At 40.5% G+C, this 17155-nt stretch overlaps 3 protein-coding genes across 3 annotated transcripts; 2 read left to right on the forward strand and 1 right to left on the reverse strand.

Annotated features, from left to right (window-relative positions):
• Positions 1 to 682: 682 nt before the first annotated feature.
• LOC105556618 lies at positions 683 to 4289 on the forward strand. Its single transcript, XM_012003716.1, has 4 exons — positions 683 to 820; positions 960 to 1221; positions 1320 to 1542; positions 4151 to 4289. Exons 1-4 carry the CDS (start codon positions 683 to 685, stop codon positions 4236 to 4238), a joined length of 711 nt encoding a protein of 236 aa, XP_011859106.1. The 3' UTR covers positions 4239 to 4289.
• Positions 4290 to 9125: 4836 nt separating this feature from the next.
• On the forward strand, positions 9126 to 14021 carry LOC105556619. The gene has a single exon (XM_012003717.1). It carries the CDS (start codon positions 9126 to 9128, stop codon positions 14019 to 14021), a length of 4896 nt encoding a protein of 1631 aa, XP_011859107.1.
• A 634-nt stretch (positions 14022 to 14655) lies between these two features.
• On the reverse strand, positions 14656 to 16616 carry LOC105556620. Its single transcript, XM_012003718.1, has 3 exons — positions 16515 to 16616; positions 16005 to 16248; positions 14656 to 15698 (listed from the first exon to the last, which is right to left on the reverse strand). The coding sequence occupies exons 1-3, from the start codon at positions 16614 to 16616 to the stop codon at positions 14656 to 14658; spliced, it is 1389 nt and encodes a 462-aa protein (XP_011859108.1).
• Between the last annotated feature and the right edge of the window lie 539 nt (positions 16617 to 17155).

Below are 17155 nucleotides of genomic sequence, written 5' to 3' on the forward strand. Positions count from 1 at the left end.
CGTAGGAGAAAAGTAAAAATAGTTTTATTATGCAAATCGTACCCAAGCTATCGATTAAGCGCAGTCTCAAGTTCGTGGGATCAGCCATTGTTGAGAAAAAAAAATCTGAGGGCCCGTCAAGTCGTGTACTCGCGTAAACTTACACGGTCGGTCTCGCGCGCGTGGTACTAACTTCGCTTACACTTGGCGCGAGACACTACCGTGTCTCGTGATAATAAAAGATGCGCCAATGCCGCACATTGCCGTGATTGGTCAATGTGAGTCACATGGTTTGTCCGCCATTGCGTACCCGCACTGGGGACGAGATCGAGCCTGCTTAGGTTATAAAATATACATAATCATACATGGTCAGAAATTATAAGGTAATATTTTGTGTTTTACGTAATATATAATACAAGTTCAAAATGTAGAGTTAGTTTGTACCTGTTTTATTTAATCTCAATATAATACTATAGTCGGTAAATATTTTCAATGTAGGGTTAGTTTGCCTCTGCGCGTTGTCATTGCTTTACATATTACATACGTTTTGAGATATTGAGTGTACGGATTAAAATGGCCCACCCTGTATATTACTTTGGATATTTACATTAGAATCATATAGTCCTTTAAATCCAATGAATATCGTACATCATTTCACTGTTCTATTTTTTGACGTCCAGCTGAAATGGTCCGTACGTGTAAAATGAAGGGCTGCAATATTCGAGAGGGACAGGGGAAGAAACTTTTTAGTTTTCCTAAAGATCCCGAGAGACGTTTTATTTGGGTGTCGCGGACTGGACGGAGATTCTGGCAACCTACAGTCTGTAGCTGCATTTGTGAGGTGAGATATTTTTATTGCCTCTTGTCAGGGTTGGGCAGATACTTAGAAAGTATTTAGAAACAAGATACATTTAGATAATTAATTACAAAATTCAAGATACTTGATCATAATGCGTTGATTAATTTTGTCATAATTTCAGGATCACTTTGCCGCATCACAGTGGGAGATAGTGCGTGCAGATGGATCCAGGGTGCTACGGCATCTTGCAGTACCTACGACATCTTTGCCTGTAGAAAATACCTTCCAAAATCTCACCGCACAAATAAACCGCTTATCTGATGACCACAGCTACGCCTCAAATCAGCCTAAGCTATCAAAACCTATTCAAGCTGCAAAAAGCCAAATAATAGCCAGAACAAGCAACATTGCAGTGGAGAGTGTGCGACAGGATGCTAACCAAGGTCTCTCATTTACTTCTTGCCTCTCTCATGATCTCTATGCTATAAACTCTTCAAAGGAAACTAGTTATAAACGATCTCTTCTGCATCTGTCATTTTAGATGATCTTGACCCATTATCTATTTTGGCCAACATCTGTGCTACCTATGAAGCGGTTCATATACCGCAAGTTCATTCTCCATCTACCGCAAGTACAACAATAATTCAAGATCAGGTGAAAAATAAGAAGGAAGAAATAGAAGCTTTACAAATTCAAGAATTACAAAATCTGATAAAAAAGCAAAAGGAAGAAATAGAAGCTTTAAAACACGACAACAAGCTTTTGAATGACATAACTCAAAAGGCGAAAAAAAAATTCTATGCTTATAAGTCTATTTATGATAAATGTAGGTTTAAACTGCGGCGCTCAGAGCAAAGCAAAGCCAAGGTCACTCTCGCCTTAACAAAATTACATGCTGATCAGATTGCATCTCTAGAAAGGAAGTCCAATCGTGGGCTTAAGTGGAAACTAGAAACTATCAAGGATGCCCTTGTGTTCAGAATGAAGTGGGGTACTGCTGGTTATTCTGATTTTGTGAATTATTTAGCCATCTTTCCATCAGTGAGGACCCTGCAAAGAGCGGTTCAGCACATTCAATTTGAAAGTGGCATCTTAGATGAGGTCTTTGGCATGCTGGAGCATACAGTAAAAAGCTTCTCTGAAAATGAAAAGGACTGTATGATTGTTGCCGATGAGATGGCAATTAAAGCTGGATTAGTTTTTGACCCGTCAACTAAAAGAATGATTGGAAAATGCACCTTCCCTACTCATGTCGGGCCGGCTAAGAAAGTCCTTGTCATTATGTGTGGAGGAATTAATAGAAGGTGGAAAGTTGTTGTGGCATATTTTTTTACTGGAAAGGAAGATCCTAAAATAAAAGATGAAAAGGCTAATGCAAAAGGTATTGCCTTGAAGGATGTGATATTGAAAGTCATTGACAAGTGTGAAAAAATAGGATTGAAAGTCCACTCAATTACAACTGACATGGGGTCTGAAAATAGAGCTATGTGGAATGCATTTGATGTTGGTTGCACACGTGAATCTGATGCTGTAGTCAGTATACAGCACCCAGTTAGGCCAGAGGATAGATTTTACTTTCTACCAGATCCAGTACATTTATTTAAAAATATCCTAACTATGTTTGAAAGCAACAAAATTATTTACCTCCCCCATGACTTTCTTGTCTCAGAAAAACTAACGCATCCTGTAGCCGATATCCAACATATAGATGATGTGCTAGAATTTGAATTACAATTTGAAATGAAGGTAGCTTATAGGTTGAGGAAGGCTAAGCTTCACTGCAAGAATTCCTACGAAAAGATGAAAGTTGGAACGGCTAGATCAGTCTTTAATCGACGAACTGAGGTTGCCCTGAAAAAGTATGCTGAGCGTACTGGTAAAGATGCTTATAAGACCACTGCATCTTTTGTTAGATTAGTGAGCCATTGGTTTGATCTAATGTCAAACAGATCTTCGAAGCTGGCTCTTGGCCTATTGAACAGGGAAGCATATGAGAAAGCCATCAACCATATCACGAAAACTGCTTTTGTGTTTCGTTTTATAGAAGTTGGCACTGACAGACATTGGAAGCCTTGTCAAACAGGCGTCATCATCGCATGCACAAGCATCATTGGTTTGCAGGATTATTTTTTGAACAAGCGTTCTTACAAGTTTGTGCTTACTGGGCGGTTTTGCCAGTGTGGTCTCGAAAACCTGTTTTCTATATTGAGAGTGAGGCAACCCATCCCAAACCCCCTCCAAGTTAAACAAAATCTGAGGGTTTTGGTGCTGAGCCAAGTCTGCACTCACGCAAACAAAAATACCAGCTACGATAGAGACACCTACGATGAGGATATTGAGGATGTAACAATTGATTTCATGAAATTTTCTACAGATTTGGCTACAGCACGACGTGCAGAAAATGCTATTGAAGAACTAATGGAATCATCTGCTTTAGTATTACCTCGATTGAAAGACCGTCATATAAATCTATTAAATCCTTGGGAATTGCATATTATATATGACATGGCAGGATCAGTTCTTCATAATATAAAAATAGGTAGTACGACAATTTGTGATGTGTGTTTCAATTCCATCCTACATCAGGGAAAAGACCGCCACCCTTATTCCCTCGTAACTGAAATGAAGAATTACAGAGACAACAATCTCATTGAAATTTCCGACGATTGCTTTAAAGCAATTGCAAAATCAGAAATAACATTCAGAGAAATACGGAATGATTTGTGTGAGACAATTAAAATTAACACAGTGGACTTTTTAATAGAGCAAATGAAATATGTGTGGGATGACTGCAATATACCCACATGCCACTCTATTACACAACAAATTTTAAAAAAATTTTTTACTATGAGGCTACGGATATACAGCATTAAATGCTGTGAAGATTTAGCACATGTCAATAAGAGTCATTACGGTAGCAAAACCATGGCCATGCATACAATATAACACAATATACATATACAATTTTATTTTATTTTTATTGGTACTCAGTCTGTGATTTGTTTTTAAGTCCAATGTATGACACATGTGATATAGAGAATAGGTCTCTAATATGATAATGTATATTGTGTTATATTATATATTGTGTTATATTGTATGTTATTTATGTATAACATAAATAACATACAATATAACACATATACAACTTAATTTTATTTTTATTTTATTTTTTTATTGGTACTCTGTGATTTGTTTTTGAGTCCAATGTATGACACATGTGATATAGAGAATAGGTCTCTAATGTGATAATGTACACGCGTGTACTAGCTACGCTTACACTTGGTATTGTGTTATATTGTATGTTATTTATGTATAACATAAATAACATACAATATAACACAATATACATATACAACTTAATTTTATTTTTATTTTATTTTTTTATTGGTACTCTGTCTGTGATTTGTTTTTGAGTCCAATGTATGACACATGTGATATAGAGAATAGGTCTCTAATGTGATAATGTATAACATAAATAAAAGTTTGGAGGTGAATAAAAATTAATAATGCACATATTGTTTAAAATTTTTTAATTTGTCTGTACTCATTAACAAATTTTGTTTTGCAGCTAGGCTTTAAAAATAAAAAATAAACAGTATTAACTCTTACACGTCCAAGATCGTACAAAAGCAGCGACTATAAAGTGTGCACCAGACATTAAATATGTTCCATGCAATGCATTTCCATTTTCATTCGATTCGTCTCACACAGGATTCTTATAATGCTCCTAAGTTTTTTGTCACGCTCCAACTTCAAACACCTGATGGTTTCAGATGCGCTCGCACACTCCCTTTGTAGAGCTTGCAGCTCTGATTCTTCAGAGGATAATCGACCAGAATTGTGGCAGTGTCCAGTATTTTCTGAGTTGACTTCATCACATGACTTTTCCATTTCAGAGAGGATAGCCTGCAAACAAAATTCATACATTAAAGCTTCATTCCTATATTCACTACTGTAATGTAAATCTATAATTTACGTCAATACACTTAGATTTTCAGTACTGGCAATGAATATCAAAACGCAGCTTAAATGGTTGAGACACTTGACGAATACTCCTCAATTTTGCAGTAAATAAAAACTAACCTCTAAAGTAGAACGTAGAGTGCATCTGCAAGGATTGAAGAAAAGTAGAATGACGTCTACGAGAAACGATGAAAGTACTGGAAAATCTGGAAAACAAAACAATTCATTGTGATTTAAGCTGTTACCCAACATATATATAACACATTTTCTGAAAACTGCAAAAATCATACTTGCACTTTCATGTTTAACTTAGGTCAAATTCAATCTGTATTATCGTCACTATTACATTCTCTGAGTGATCGTCGTGGTCGTATCAGCTCACTGCAAGAGCTGAGTGCCATAACAAGATAAAGAAGAAGATTACATTCTCTGGAGCAACTCATTTGCAGCTGCTGCGTGGAGTAGGCTGCAGCCATAGACATATATATAGCCATCGTCATACGGGTACAAGATGGCGGACAGGAGACGTGGTGGGGAGTCATTGGCGCATCTTTTATTATAGGTCTTTATTCGCGAGATGCAAGGAAAAAAGGGGGAAAAAAATACGGGTCGGCTTTGTCGCCCGCTCGTTTTTGCGGGGGACGCAGACACAGTTTCACAATTACGAATATTAAGCCGTTGAAAACTGCGTGGCGTGCGCACATTTTTTATTTTGTCAAGAAAAGGAAATTGCGAAATTTTGTACACCGATCTTGGAACATTTGCCCGAATGAAAAGCGTTGTCCCCACGATTTATAGAATTAATAGATAAATAAAGATTACCGAATACTCTGGAAACTATACGAATAAAGCTTACCAATAATTGTATTAAAAGGTGATATTTATTTATCTTTTGTAATATTTTCGTTCGTTTTTCTTTTTGGATTAACGCATCTGCGAGACTTTCGTTCGTATTGGTAATTAATCTATATTTAAATCGCCGAGTCCAAGATTATGTGTGTTCTGTTATAGTTATTTCTTAATTATTCAATGTCTTGCCAACGATAAAAAAATAAAATGCTGGTGGTATATGAACCCGTGTATTCATTTTATGAGCGTACGATGTACAAGTTCACTAATTTGTACACCAAGATCTCGATCTGTAAATCCACGAATGCGAAAGCTTTTCAATTTTATTATAAGTTTTTCCAGATAGAAGTTACTTGTGTTTCTCCCAAAGGCGCTCTTACTGTCTGTAGACTATACAGGGTGTCCCATTTTAACTTGGACAGTAAAATATCTCGAAAACTGAGCCCAGCAGACAAAAATGTTTCTGACAAAAGTTGTACGGTTTCGAGGGGGACATAAGATGATACCATTGGTTTGACCTTGAAGAATTATTTGAAGGTCACATAAAGGTCATACCAATTTTTTTAAATAGCATCCCCTATTTTTTATTACATATTCTTGTAGCTGACTTCGAGAACTTTCCAAAACGCTATAATAAAGTATTTTTGTATTAAGAGCTTTTTGAGTTATTAAGGTTTGAAAGTTCCAATATTTTGACATAAATTACAAAATATCTTGTTAAATTTTCATTTTTTTATCATCTTACCTTAATACTTTTTTGAACAGAATAATGATACAAATCAACCGGTGTAAAGAAAACACAATTGTGTAACAAAATAAAAAATTTTTTTAACAAACAAACTTCCTACCGGAAGCGTGTGTGTGTGTGCGTGTGTGCGTGCGTGCGTGCGTGCGCGCGCGCTATTAGCTCGTGGTCAAACGGGACAGTGGTCAATTGCAACGTGGCCAATCGGGACCGTGGTTAATTGCAACGTGGCCAATCGGGACCGTGGTCAATTGCAACGTGGCCAATCGGGACCGTGGTCAATTGCAACGTGACCAATCGGGACCGTGGTCAATAGGGAAGAATACAAATGATAAAGTATATAATTGCTTTTCTTTAAATAAATGTACATATTATTTAAAAAATATCAACACAAAAAATTGATTTTTTTACGTCAATATACAATCAAAATTATAAAAATTAATGTTATAAGTTTTCAAAATTTGCACGTGACTTCAAAACAGTCGCTGATTGGTCGATTCGATAATGACGTCACGTAATGTATGTAGTCTGCTGCGTCTGCTGTGAGTTGTTGTCTTGTGAGCTGTTGTCTAGTATTATTTTGTGAGAATCATTAATAATTTGTGACGAAATGGTTGAACCAGGATTCGTAAAAGCTGATTCAACTAACCAAAAATAGACATATTTATGGTGGCTGAATTTGTCAAAAATGATGCTAGATACAATGCAGCAGAGATACGTTTGGTTAAAGCATCTTTGTAAGTACAAAATTATATAAGTACTAATAAATCGGTCATGATATTAAAAATTTCTTATATGAAACATTTTTCCATGCTGTTAAAACATTAAAACTTTTTCCATGCAGATCTAGTCGAGAAAGTTACGGCGATACAGCCATAGGTTATGTTTGTTTACGAAGAGAATCTTCGATTTGCATCATTAAAGGAAAAATATGTCCTGAACACCGAGTGAAAAGCAAGAAATATACAGTTTCTTTAGTTGTAAATACACAAGATGAAGTTATTGAAAATGTTACATGTGAAGATTGTTCAGCATCATTAGGTAAGAACCTACACTTCTTATTAATAAAGAATTTTGAAAGAATACAGAAATTTGTTCGTGTTATATTAAATAATTAAATATTGCTATAGTTAATAATAATGATATTAAAATTGTCGCAGTTTAATTCTATAATTTAATATAGTACACTTGGTATAAAAAATGATCATTTTATTTCTTCGATAATCTCTTCTTTGACAATATCTTTCCTAAAAATGTCTTAGTACCTACTCCATTAAATAAGAATTGCTATAAACAGAATGAATATACAATAATTAATTTAATTATTTTTTCTTAGGTGGTTGTAAGCATGCATTGGCATTTTTAATGTGGCTTCATCGCAAAAGTGAACATCGTTCTCCAACAGAGGTAGAATGTTACTGGAATAAACCAATTTTAGGAACAGTTGAAACCACAAAGAAATACATTGAAGTAAATGAGTTATGCAAAGATAAAATTTCTACAATAAACAATTTACCTGATAACTCAACATTTCTATATCACATTATGACAAAAGCCAAAGAAAAACAAATAGACAGTCAATTATCACGACATAATTTTCCATTATTAGAAAGAGAGGTGTATTCGTTATCTTTACACCAACTGCTAATACAATTTTTAAAAAATAAAGGAACTTCTGCAAGTAATTTTATACAATTTGCCACTTCTCAATTGAAAAAAGAATTATGTTCTAAAATAGAAATTGAAACAAAGCAGCAGAGTGACAGTTTATTATGGCATGAACTTCGATATGGGAGAATTACTGCCTCCGTAATACATGAAGCAGCTAATTGCAAGACTAAAGATGGGAGCTTTGTACAAAAACTGTTAGGGGCATCTAAAAAATTTGACTCAAAAGAAATGAGACGAGGAAGATACCTAAAAAAATTGTGATTGTCTAGTCGAGAGTAATGCGTTCATATAGCGCGCGATCAAATGTTACAAACCATAGATATATAGCGCCGAGAGAGGGCAGGAAGGGCGCCTAATACCGAAACGGAAGGAGAGTAAAGACGAGTACGCGAGTAGACACGGTAGGGAGAGGAAGCATGTGCGACCAAGCGAGGACCACGCGCGCATTCCGTGGTTGTAAAAACTTAAGTTATAAATAAAGGCGAACACTGTAAAAGGTGCAATCAAGAGAGAAATAACGGTGTGTTGTGAATAAGAACCCCTTCACCTCCGTGTACTCGAGCTCTGGCCACTGTGCAATATCCAAATGGTCCTTCGAGCCGGATTCGGCAAAGCCGAAATCCGAGAATCAGCCAGAGTGTCAAGGAGGTGAACCGGGGCGTGGTGCGAACAATTGCTTGGTGAGAGACATTCATATTCGGAACGAGTGTGGGCCCCTCGAGCTGCTGGCGAGCGAACGGGAGAGCTGCCTAACGGCTGCGACGGCGGCCATTATCACGTGCCACGCGGCTGAGAGGGAAGGTCGGACGGAGATCACTAAAGAAGGTATTTGCAACGATCAACGATGTCCACTGACAAGCAGCAACAGTACGAGGAGTTGAAGCGTCGTCGCGCGACGACCCGCTCGCAGTTAACAAAGTTTAAGACATTCGTAGAGGCCTTAGACGCGAGAGATCGGGCGAGTATAATGCAGATGAAGATTCGGTTGGAGCGAGCGGAAGCATTGTGGGATCGTTTTGACGAGACGCAAGGCGCGATAGAAGCGCTGGATAATACGCCGGATTTCATTGCCAAGCAGGAAGGGGAGCGAACGGCTTTCGAGAACGCGTATTATGAGTGATGACGCAGGCGCGAGTGATCATGGCTGAGAGCGAGCAACCACAAGGTCGGCGCGTGTCGGTCGAGGAAGAGGACGTAGATGTAAACAACGCAAATGATGCCCGAGAAGTCAGAGCTGGCAACGTGGGAACGGTTAGGCTGCCGACGATGAATCTCCCGACGTTCAACGGCACCTATGAGCAGTGGCAGGCATTTCATGGACCGTTCTCCGCGTTGGTTGACAGAAATGCTAACCTATCTAATTTGCAAAAGTTGTACTATCTGCTTTCAGCCCTCGACGTTAATGCAAAGAGAACCATCGAATCGATTGAGATCACGGACGGGAACTACCAGAGCGCGCTCGATCTGTTGAAGAGGCGATACGATAATTCACGTCTCGCCACCCGTCATCACATTCGCGCCATCTTCGCATTGAAACCGGTGGAGAGGGAAACGGCGGTAGCTTTGCGGGGGCTCACGGACGAAGTGCAGCAGAGGTTAGCCGCGCTGACTGCCCTCAAGGAGCCAACAGAGCACTGGAGCACTATCATCAACGAGTGGATTCTTTCGAAGCTCGATTCGGTAACCAGCAGGGAGTGGGAGGAGAAGTCCGTTCGCGAAAAATTGAATAAAACTGAGGACTTGCTCGAGTTTCTTGAGGCGAAATGTTTTATGTTAGAGTCGATGTCGGGCGTGAATGATAAGAGGTCAAATGTTAAGGTACAGAAAGGTGTTTCACATGTTGTAACGACTGATAAGACTGAATGTAAATTATGTAAGGGCGGCCACAAGTTGTATGCGTGTAAGGTTTTTAACAATATGTCAGTAGAATCGCGATGCGCCGAGGTCAGGAGGCTTGGGTTGTGCTTTAACTGCCTTAACCGAGGCCATTCAGCAAAATATTGCAAGGCCCGCCATTGTAAGATAGTGCCATGTCAGGGAAGACATCATTCCCTTTTGCACCCAGGCCTTCGGCTTGCGGGAGGTCAACCATCCCCGTCGACGCGGGGTGGCCTTGACGAGGCATCGAGTTCTTCATTGGTCGCGTGTGCTTCCCAGCGTAGCGAATCCGCGATCATACTATCGACAGCGCTTGTTAAGATTAGAGACAATGTGAATGAGTGGCGCGAGGCGCGTGCTTTGTTGGACAGTGGCGCAACGCTTAACTTTATTACCGCGGAGCTCTGCAAAAAATTGCGTTTACCCGAGATTAGGTCGGAACAGATGATATCGGGGTTCAACGAGCAGACAACGTCCACCAAGGCGTATGTAAAAACAGTTATAGGATCGCGTCTTTCGAATTATGAGCAACCAGTCAAATTAATAGTTAGTGAGTCGATCACCTGTCCCCTTCCCGAGTCCCGCATCGATTTGAGCTGCGTTCGGATTCCCGAGTCTATATCCTTATCGAACCTTGCGGACTCCCGTTTCAACGTGCCCCAGCGGATTGACTTGCTGCTGGGAGCAGGCATTTTTTGGTCCCTGCTGCGCGGCGGACGGATTCGATTGAGTGACTCGCAGCCTATATTCCAGAACACTCATTTAGGATGGATTCTCGGGGGGGGAGTCTCGCGGGCGGCTCCGGCGCGATCTCCGGTAATTTGTTGCAGCGCGACGGACGGCTTGATAAATCAACAGCTACAGAGATTTTGGGAGATAGAGAGATGCGAATCAAGAAGGTTGTTGAGCGCTGAGGAGCGAGCGTGCGAGGAGCACTTTGTAAAGGGCACGCGTCGGAACGAAGTCGGCAGGTATGAGGTCTCCCTGCCGTTTAAGGGGGATCCGCGCGAGTTGGGGGAGTCGTTCGGTGCGGCCTATGGGCGACTGCGATCATTGGAGCGACGATTTAGGAGGAACAAGGAGCTATACGCGAGCTACGTACAGTTTATGAGAGACTACGAAAGCGCAGGCCACATGTCACTGGTGGATGGTGGGCCCGCGGGACCGGTGGGAAACTTGCTGCCTCATCACGGTGTATGCAGGGGCCCGGAAGGATACGTCAAACTGAGAGTGGTATTCGATGCTTCTTGCGAGACATCGTCGGGGAAATCGCTGAACGACATTTTGATGGTCGGACCCGCGATTCAACAGGAGTTGGTGAGCATCGTCGCCCGCTTCCGGCAGCACCCATATGTTTTAACGGCCGACATATCTCAGATGTATCGACAGATCTTGTTGAGAACCGAGGATCGACGATGGCAGAGAATTCTGTGGCGCGAGCATTCAGAGGAGCCCGCAAGAGTTTATGAACTCAACACGGTTACGTACGGAACGGCTGCGGCATCATTTTTGGCCATCAGATGTCTTCATCAGCTTGCGGATGAAAACCAAGCCCGCGCCGGGGCATCGATTGTCTTGAAGAGAGATTTTTACGTTGACGACATGCTCACTGGCGCCGCCACCATAGGTGAACTTCGTCAGATCAAGAAAGAAATCATCTCGATCCTGTCGTCGGCTGGAATGAGGCTGCACAAATGGCAATCGAACGTGTCGGACATTGTGGCTCGGGTCGATGCGCCGAATAGAATGCTGGCTTCGGAGGAAGTGAAGACCCTAGGCCTGTTGTGGGATCCAGGGCGTGATGAGTTTGTCTACCAGATCAATCTTCCCGCCGAGGAGGCGATGTCAAAACGAAAACTGCTATCCATGATAGCACATATCTACGATCCTCTTGGGCTCATCAGCCCGGTAACCTTGAAGGCCAAGATGCTCATGCAGACGTTATGGAAACTGAAGATCGAGTGGGATAGCCAATTACCTGATCACATTCAGCAGCAGTGGCGTCATTATAGACGCCAGCTCACCGACATGCCGAGGATTCGCGTTCCTCGATGCTTGGCTGGAGATTCACGTGGACGGATGGAGCTGCACGGGTTTTGCGACGCCTCTCAGAAGGCTTATGGAGCAGCTGTTTACGTATGTCATGTGGATTGCGAGGGAATCCGGCATGTAAACCTGCTCTGTTCCAAATCCCGCATCGCGCCCCCTGCTGCGACATCCATTCCTCGCTTGGAGTTGTGTGGCGCGGTACTTCTGGCCAATCTGGTGAGCAAAATGATACAGGCCTGGACCGTTCGGTTTCACGAAGTGGTATACTGGACTGATTCCACCATAGTCCTTCATTGGATAAACAAGGAGTCCACACACTGGAAGGTTTTTGTCGGCAACCGCGTTGCGGAGATCCAGACTCTTTCCGAACGCAACCAGTGGAGGCATGTCGACACCTCCAGCAATCCCGCTGATATGATAACAAGGGGAATCGAGCCCGAGAATTTGGCATCATCCTCACTCTGGTGGACGGGGCCTGGCTGGCTGAGCCAGTCGCCGGACTTGTGGCCGCGGCATCTGGTGTTAGGCGAGATTCCCGAGGACGAGGCGAGGACCCGTCCGGTAGTGTTGACGGCGACCGAGGCATGGGGTCTGATCGATCGATTCTCTTCGTTGGTGCGACTGAGACGGGTGGCGGCCTATTGCCTCCGATTTATAGGCAACGTGCGTCGCAGGGTTAAAAGTGAGCGTCGTTTCGGGGCGCTCACCGTGAAGGAGCTTGACGGGGCGACGAGCGCCCTCATCAGGACTGTGCAATTGCTGTCGTTCCCGGGGGAGTTGCGTCAGCTTCAGAAGCAACAGCGGATCAGCTCCGAGAGCACGATATTGTCTCTCAATCCATTTCTGGACGAAGAGGGCATCCTGCGAGTGGGGGGTCGTCTGCGAAATTCGACCTTACCATACAGCACAAAATTTCCTATCCTATTACCCAAGAAACATTTTTTTACGACTCTAGTAATCCGCGACGCCCATTACAGAAATTTGCACGTGGGTGCTCATACATTGATGTCAATTTTGCGTGAAAAATATTGGATTATCTCCGCCGGAACGGCGATCCGCGGCGTACTGCGTAGGTGTATATTGTGTTTCCGCAGAGCTCCGCGTAAAATGGGACAATTGATGGGTAGTCTCCCCGCGGACAGGGTTGTACCGTCGAGACCATTCACGAACACAGGGGTAGATTACGCCGGGCCATTTTGCATTAAGATCTCGCGAAATAAGACCGGAAAGGCGTATCTGGCCGTATTCGTTTGTATGTCCACAAGGGCAGTTCACTTGGAGATTGTGTCCGATTTATCGACCCCCTGTTTTCTCAATACTTTGAAGCGTTTCATGTCCCGTCGCGGCAAGAGCGGGAGTATCTGGTCGGACAATGGTCGGAATTTCTTGGGCGCCAAGAACGAATTAGACGACCTTGGCAAATTTCTGGAAAGCCAAAGAGTACAATCTGAGATCATAGAATTCGCGGCGGAGCAATCTATAGAATGGAAATTCATTCCCCCGTACTCCCCCCATATGGGAGGAATATGGGAATCAGCTGTTAAGGCCGCAAAGAATCTATTCAAAACAACGATCAATCAGACATCACTGAGTTTTGAGGAGCTAACCACTGTATTCGTTCAGATAGAAGCAATCTTGAATTCCCGACCGTTGTCGCCCATGTCGACCGATCCGCACGATTTTGCAGCCCTTACGCCGGGGCATTTTCTGATAGGAGCGCCGATCGTGGCGTTACCGGAGAGGGACGTCACCTCATTGACCGCAAACCGTTTGCGAAGATATCAACTATTGACTCAGCTCGTTCAGAGCTTCTGGAAACGATGGTCTCGTGAATACCTGACACAATTGCAATTCCGATCAAAATGGAGACGTGCCTGTCCTAACTCTCACTTAAAGATAGGGGCCTTAGTGCTCATTCGCGATGACAATGCACCTCCAACTCAGTGGAGGCTCGGTCGGATTACCGAGCTAATACGCGGAAGGGATGACTTGGTCCGAGTGGTCTCACTGCGCACGCAAGTAGGTGAGACAAAAAGGGCGATAGCGAAGATATGTATATTACCGTTGGACGAGGAGCTTCCTCATTAGTCATGATTTATTGTGTGTTATTTTATAGAGTGTAATAACGATCTCCGTTTTGGTGTTGAAAGTCAATGTCTTTCAAAGGGGGCGGTATGTCTAGTCGAGAGTAATGCGTTCATATAGCGCGCGATCAAATGTTACAAACCATAGATATATAGCGCCGAGAGAGGGCAGGAAGGGCGCCTAATACCGAAACGGAAGGAGAGTAAAGACGAGTACGCGAGTAGACACGGTAGGGAGAGGAAGCATGTGCGACCAAGCGAGGACCACGCGCGCATTCCGTGGTTGTAAAAACTTAAGTTATAAATAAAGGCGAACACTGTAAAAGGTGCAATCAAGAGAGAAATAACGGTGTTGTGAATAAGAACCCCTTCACCTCCGTGTACTCGAGCTCTGGCCACTGTGCAATATCCAGTGATTTATTAAAATTAAAATGTTATTTTGAGTTCTCTATCTTGAAAATTAAAGAAGATATATATAAAAGCAGCTTTATAAAGCTGCATATAAAGCAGCTTTATATTAATCTTTCGGTCCTATATGATATAATTATTTTATTACCATATTTTTGATTAACTCAAAGAAATATAATTTTATAATTCTTCCTAAATACATTTTATATTTAAGTACTTTGTTATTAACACTATGTTTTTATAACAGGCTCTTGAAGATTGATCAACGAAGCTGCTATTTTGACGACTGATTCAATATATGGCATTGTATAGTGATCTATCGTAGCATGTGGTTCTAAGATAGAAAATTCTCTAATCCTTCTTATAACTCGTTCAACGTGAATTCGTAAACTAGCAATACGTTTTGTTAAAAGCACTTCCTCTTTTGTGGATTTTTGTTGTGTGGAAACAGAAGGTGGTCGAACAAGTTCAATGTGTTTTTTGTGTAAAATACATTGAATCTGTTTAAATCCTCTATCCGCCATAAGGGCACTTTTCTCTGGCAATATACTCATAATTACACTTTTTTCAAAAAGTTCCACATCACTTACTCTTCCTCCATATCCTCCAGAAATAAAAATTATAAATCCATCAGGAGATATACAGATTAAATATTTTATTGTATTACATTTTTTATATTCCGACCAAGTCAAAGCCTGATGTAGAGCATTTGAAGGTTTTTCAATTTGAATTTCGAAGCAGTCGATGATACCAGCTACATTACTAAAATTCAGTCGAAATGGAATTGGTAGTGCTTCTTTCAAACTATCTTTGCTTGGACAATAAATTAATGTTTGTAATACATGAGCTATTTTTTGAACATTTCTATTAAAAATTTTACTTGCTCCTGCTGCAGACAATCCAAATTGATCACCTAGTCTTCTAAAAGTATCATTTTTTCTAATTTTCATAAATATTAATTTTATATGATCAGTAGGAATGCCAGTCAATATCTGTAATTCTTCAATAATCCATAACCATTTGCTTGGAAGTCCAATGTAATTTTTTGAATCAGAGGAAATGAAATAATTAGTTAGTCGTAAAGCCGTTCTCTTCATTTCTAACTCTTTTTCTTCAAGTAGATTAGATATTTCATCAGTTGATGGTTGATATTCACTATGACTGGAACTAGTAACAGTTTTTGAAGTAGTAGTAGCTTGAGATGCACTGCTACTACTTTCAAAAACAATCGGTGAACATTGTCTGTCTACCATAAGTGGTTTCGCTAAGCATTCTGCATCAGATGTGATAGGTCTACATAAAACTCCTTTACTTCTATAATATTTTTTTATAGGTTTTACATTATTTATGTTATTAATAAAATCACTGTTGAGAATTTCAATTTGATTTCCATTATCTTCCTTTTCATTTGGTATATTTATTACTTTCTTAATTGTCTTTGTGAATTGTGTACTCGACTGTGGAGTTGTATTAATATAATTAATTTCTGATTCATTTTCAACTAAGGGAATTACAGAGGTGATTTTATCACTTTTGGCACATGATTTTTTAAATTGTTTTGGAGGTTGTCTTGGATTACTTTCAAAACTTGATGCAGCATTTTCAACATTCTTTTTATGCTCACAATCACCTTCTGATTCCGCTAAAACTTCTGTTATTGTTCTTTTTAAATTTAATTTTTCTGCAGCAAATCTAGGCTTGGAACTTCTTGCTGTATTACGTTGAGGATGACAATCAAAAATATGAGGCACAACATCTTTTTTTAAAATAATTGGTCCTCCCATCATAGTAAATCGTATGTAGTTTTCCATATCCTCTTTCAACTGAAACGAAATAATGTATAAATACTTTTAAATAATTTTGTTTATTATTATTTTATAATTTTAAAAACTTAATGTAATTAAAAATTACACATTAAAACATTTTCAAAACAATACTTTTTTCTTTAAATGTTAATAACGATCTACTCATTAAAATACGTGATAATACAAAATATTTAGAGGATAGATCATTTAGAGGTTAGAAAGAGAATATATAAATTAAGTAACGAAAATACAATATAAAAATACAGTAATTGTCTAATATTTACATTGAAATGATCTTCACAACAGTAATAACATGATTTTGTTGGTTTATCTGCTCGATGAGCTGCTTGAAACCATAATTTTCTTCTCCTTTCATCCTGTGGCATTTGTACAAAAATTTTCTGCGGAGTCTTTATTTGTGTATTTGGACACAAAGGTACAAAGCACCAACGGTATTTTCTTTTAGCACTCATAATAATGATTTATATATAATCAAATTGTCTATATCAATATATTCAAGAATAATCAAAAATTGTAATTTTTAATAATTTTTTTCTCGGTAATTTTAACGTTTAAAAATCTAGGGAAAAAAATACTATACAAATGCTTTATAAATTTTCAAATAAAAATATTTTTGAAAAATCGTATTCTTCCATATTACAACGTGGCCAATCGGGACCGTGGTCAATTGCAACGTGGCCAATCGGGACCGTGGTCAATTGCAACGTGGCCAACCGGGACCGTGGTCAATTGCAACGTGGCCAATCGGGAGCGTGGTCAATTGCAACGTGGCCAATCGGGAGCGTGGTCAATTGCAACGTGGCCAATCGGGACCGTGGTCAATTGCAACGTGGCCAATCGGGACCGTGGTCAATGGCAACGTGGCCAATCGGGACCGTGGTCAATGGCAACGTGGTCAATCGGG

The sequence above is a fragment of the Vollenhovia emeryi genome, unplaced genomic scaffold (genome assembly GCF_000949405.1).
Source record: "Vollenhovia emeryi isolate VEMERY1.0 unplaced genomic scaffold, V.emery_V1.0 DF939888.1, whole genome shotgun sequence".
In the NCBI taxonomy this organism is placed as follows: Eukaryota; Metazoa; Arthropoda; class Insecta; order Hymenoptera; family Formicidae; genus Vollenhovia; species Vollenhovia emeryi.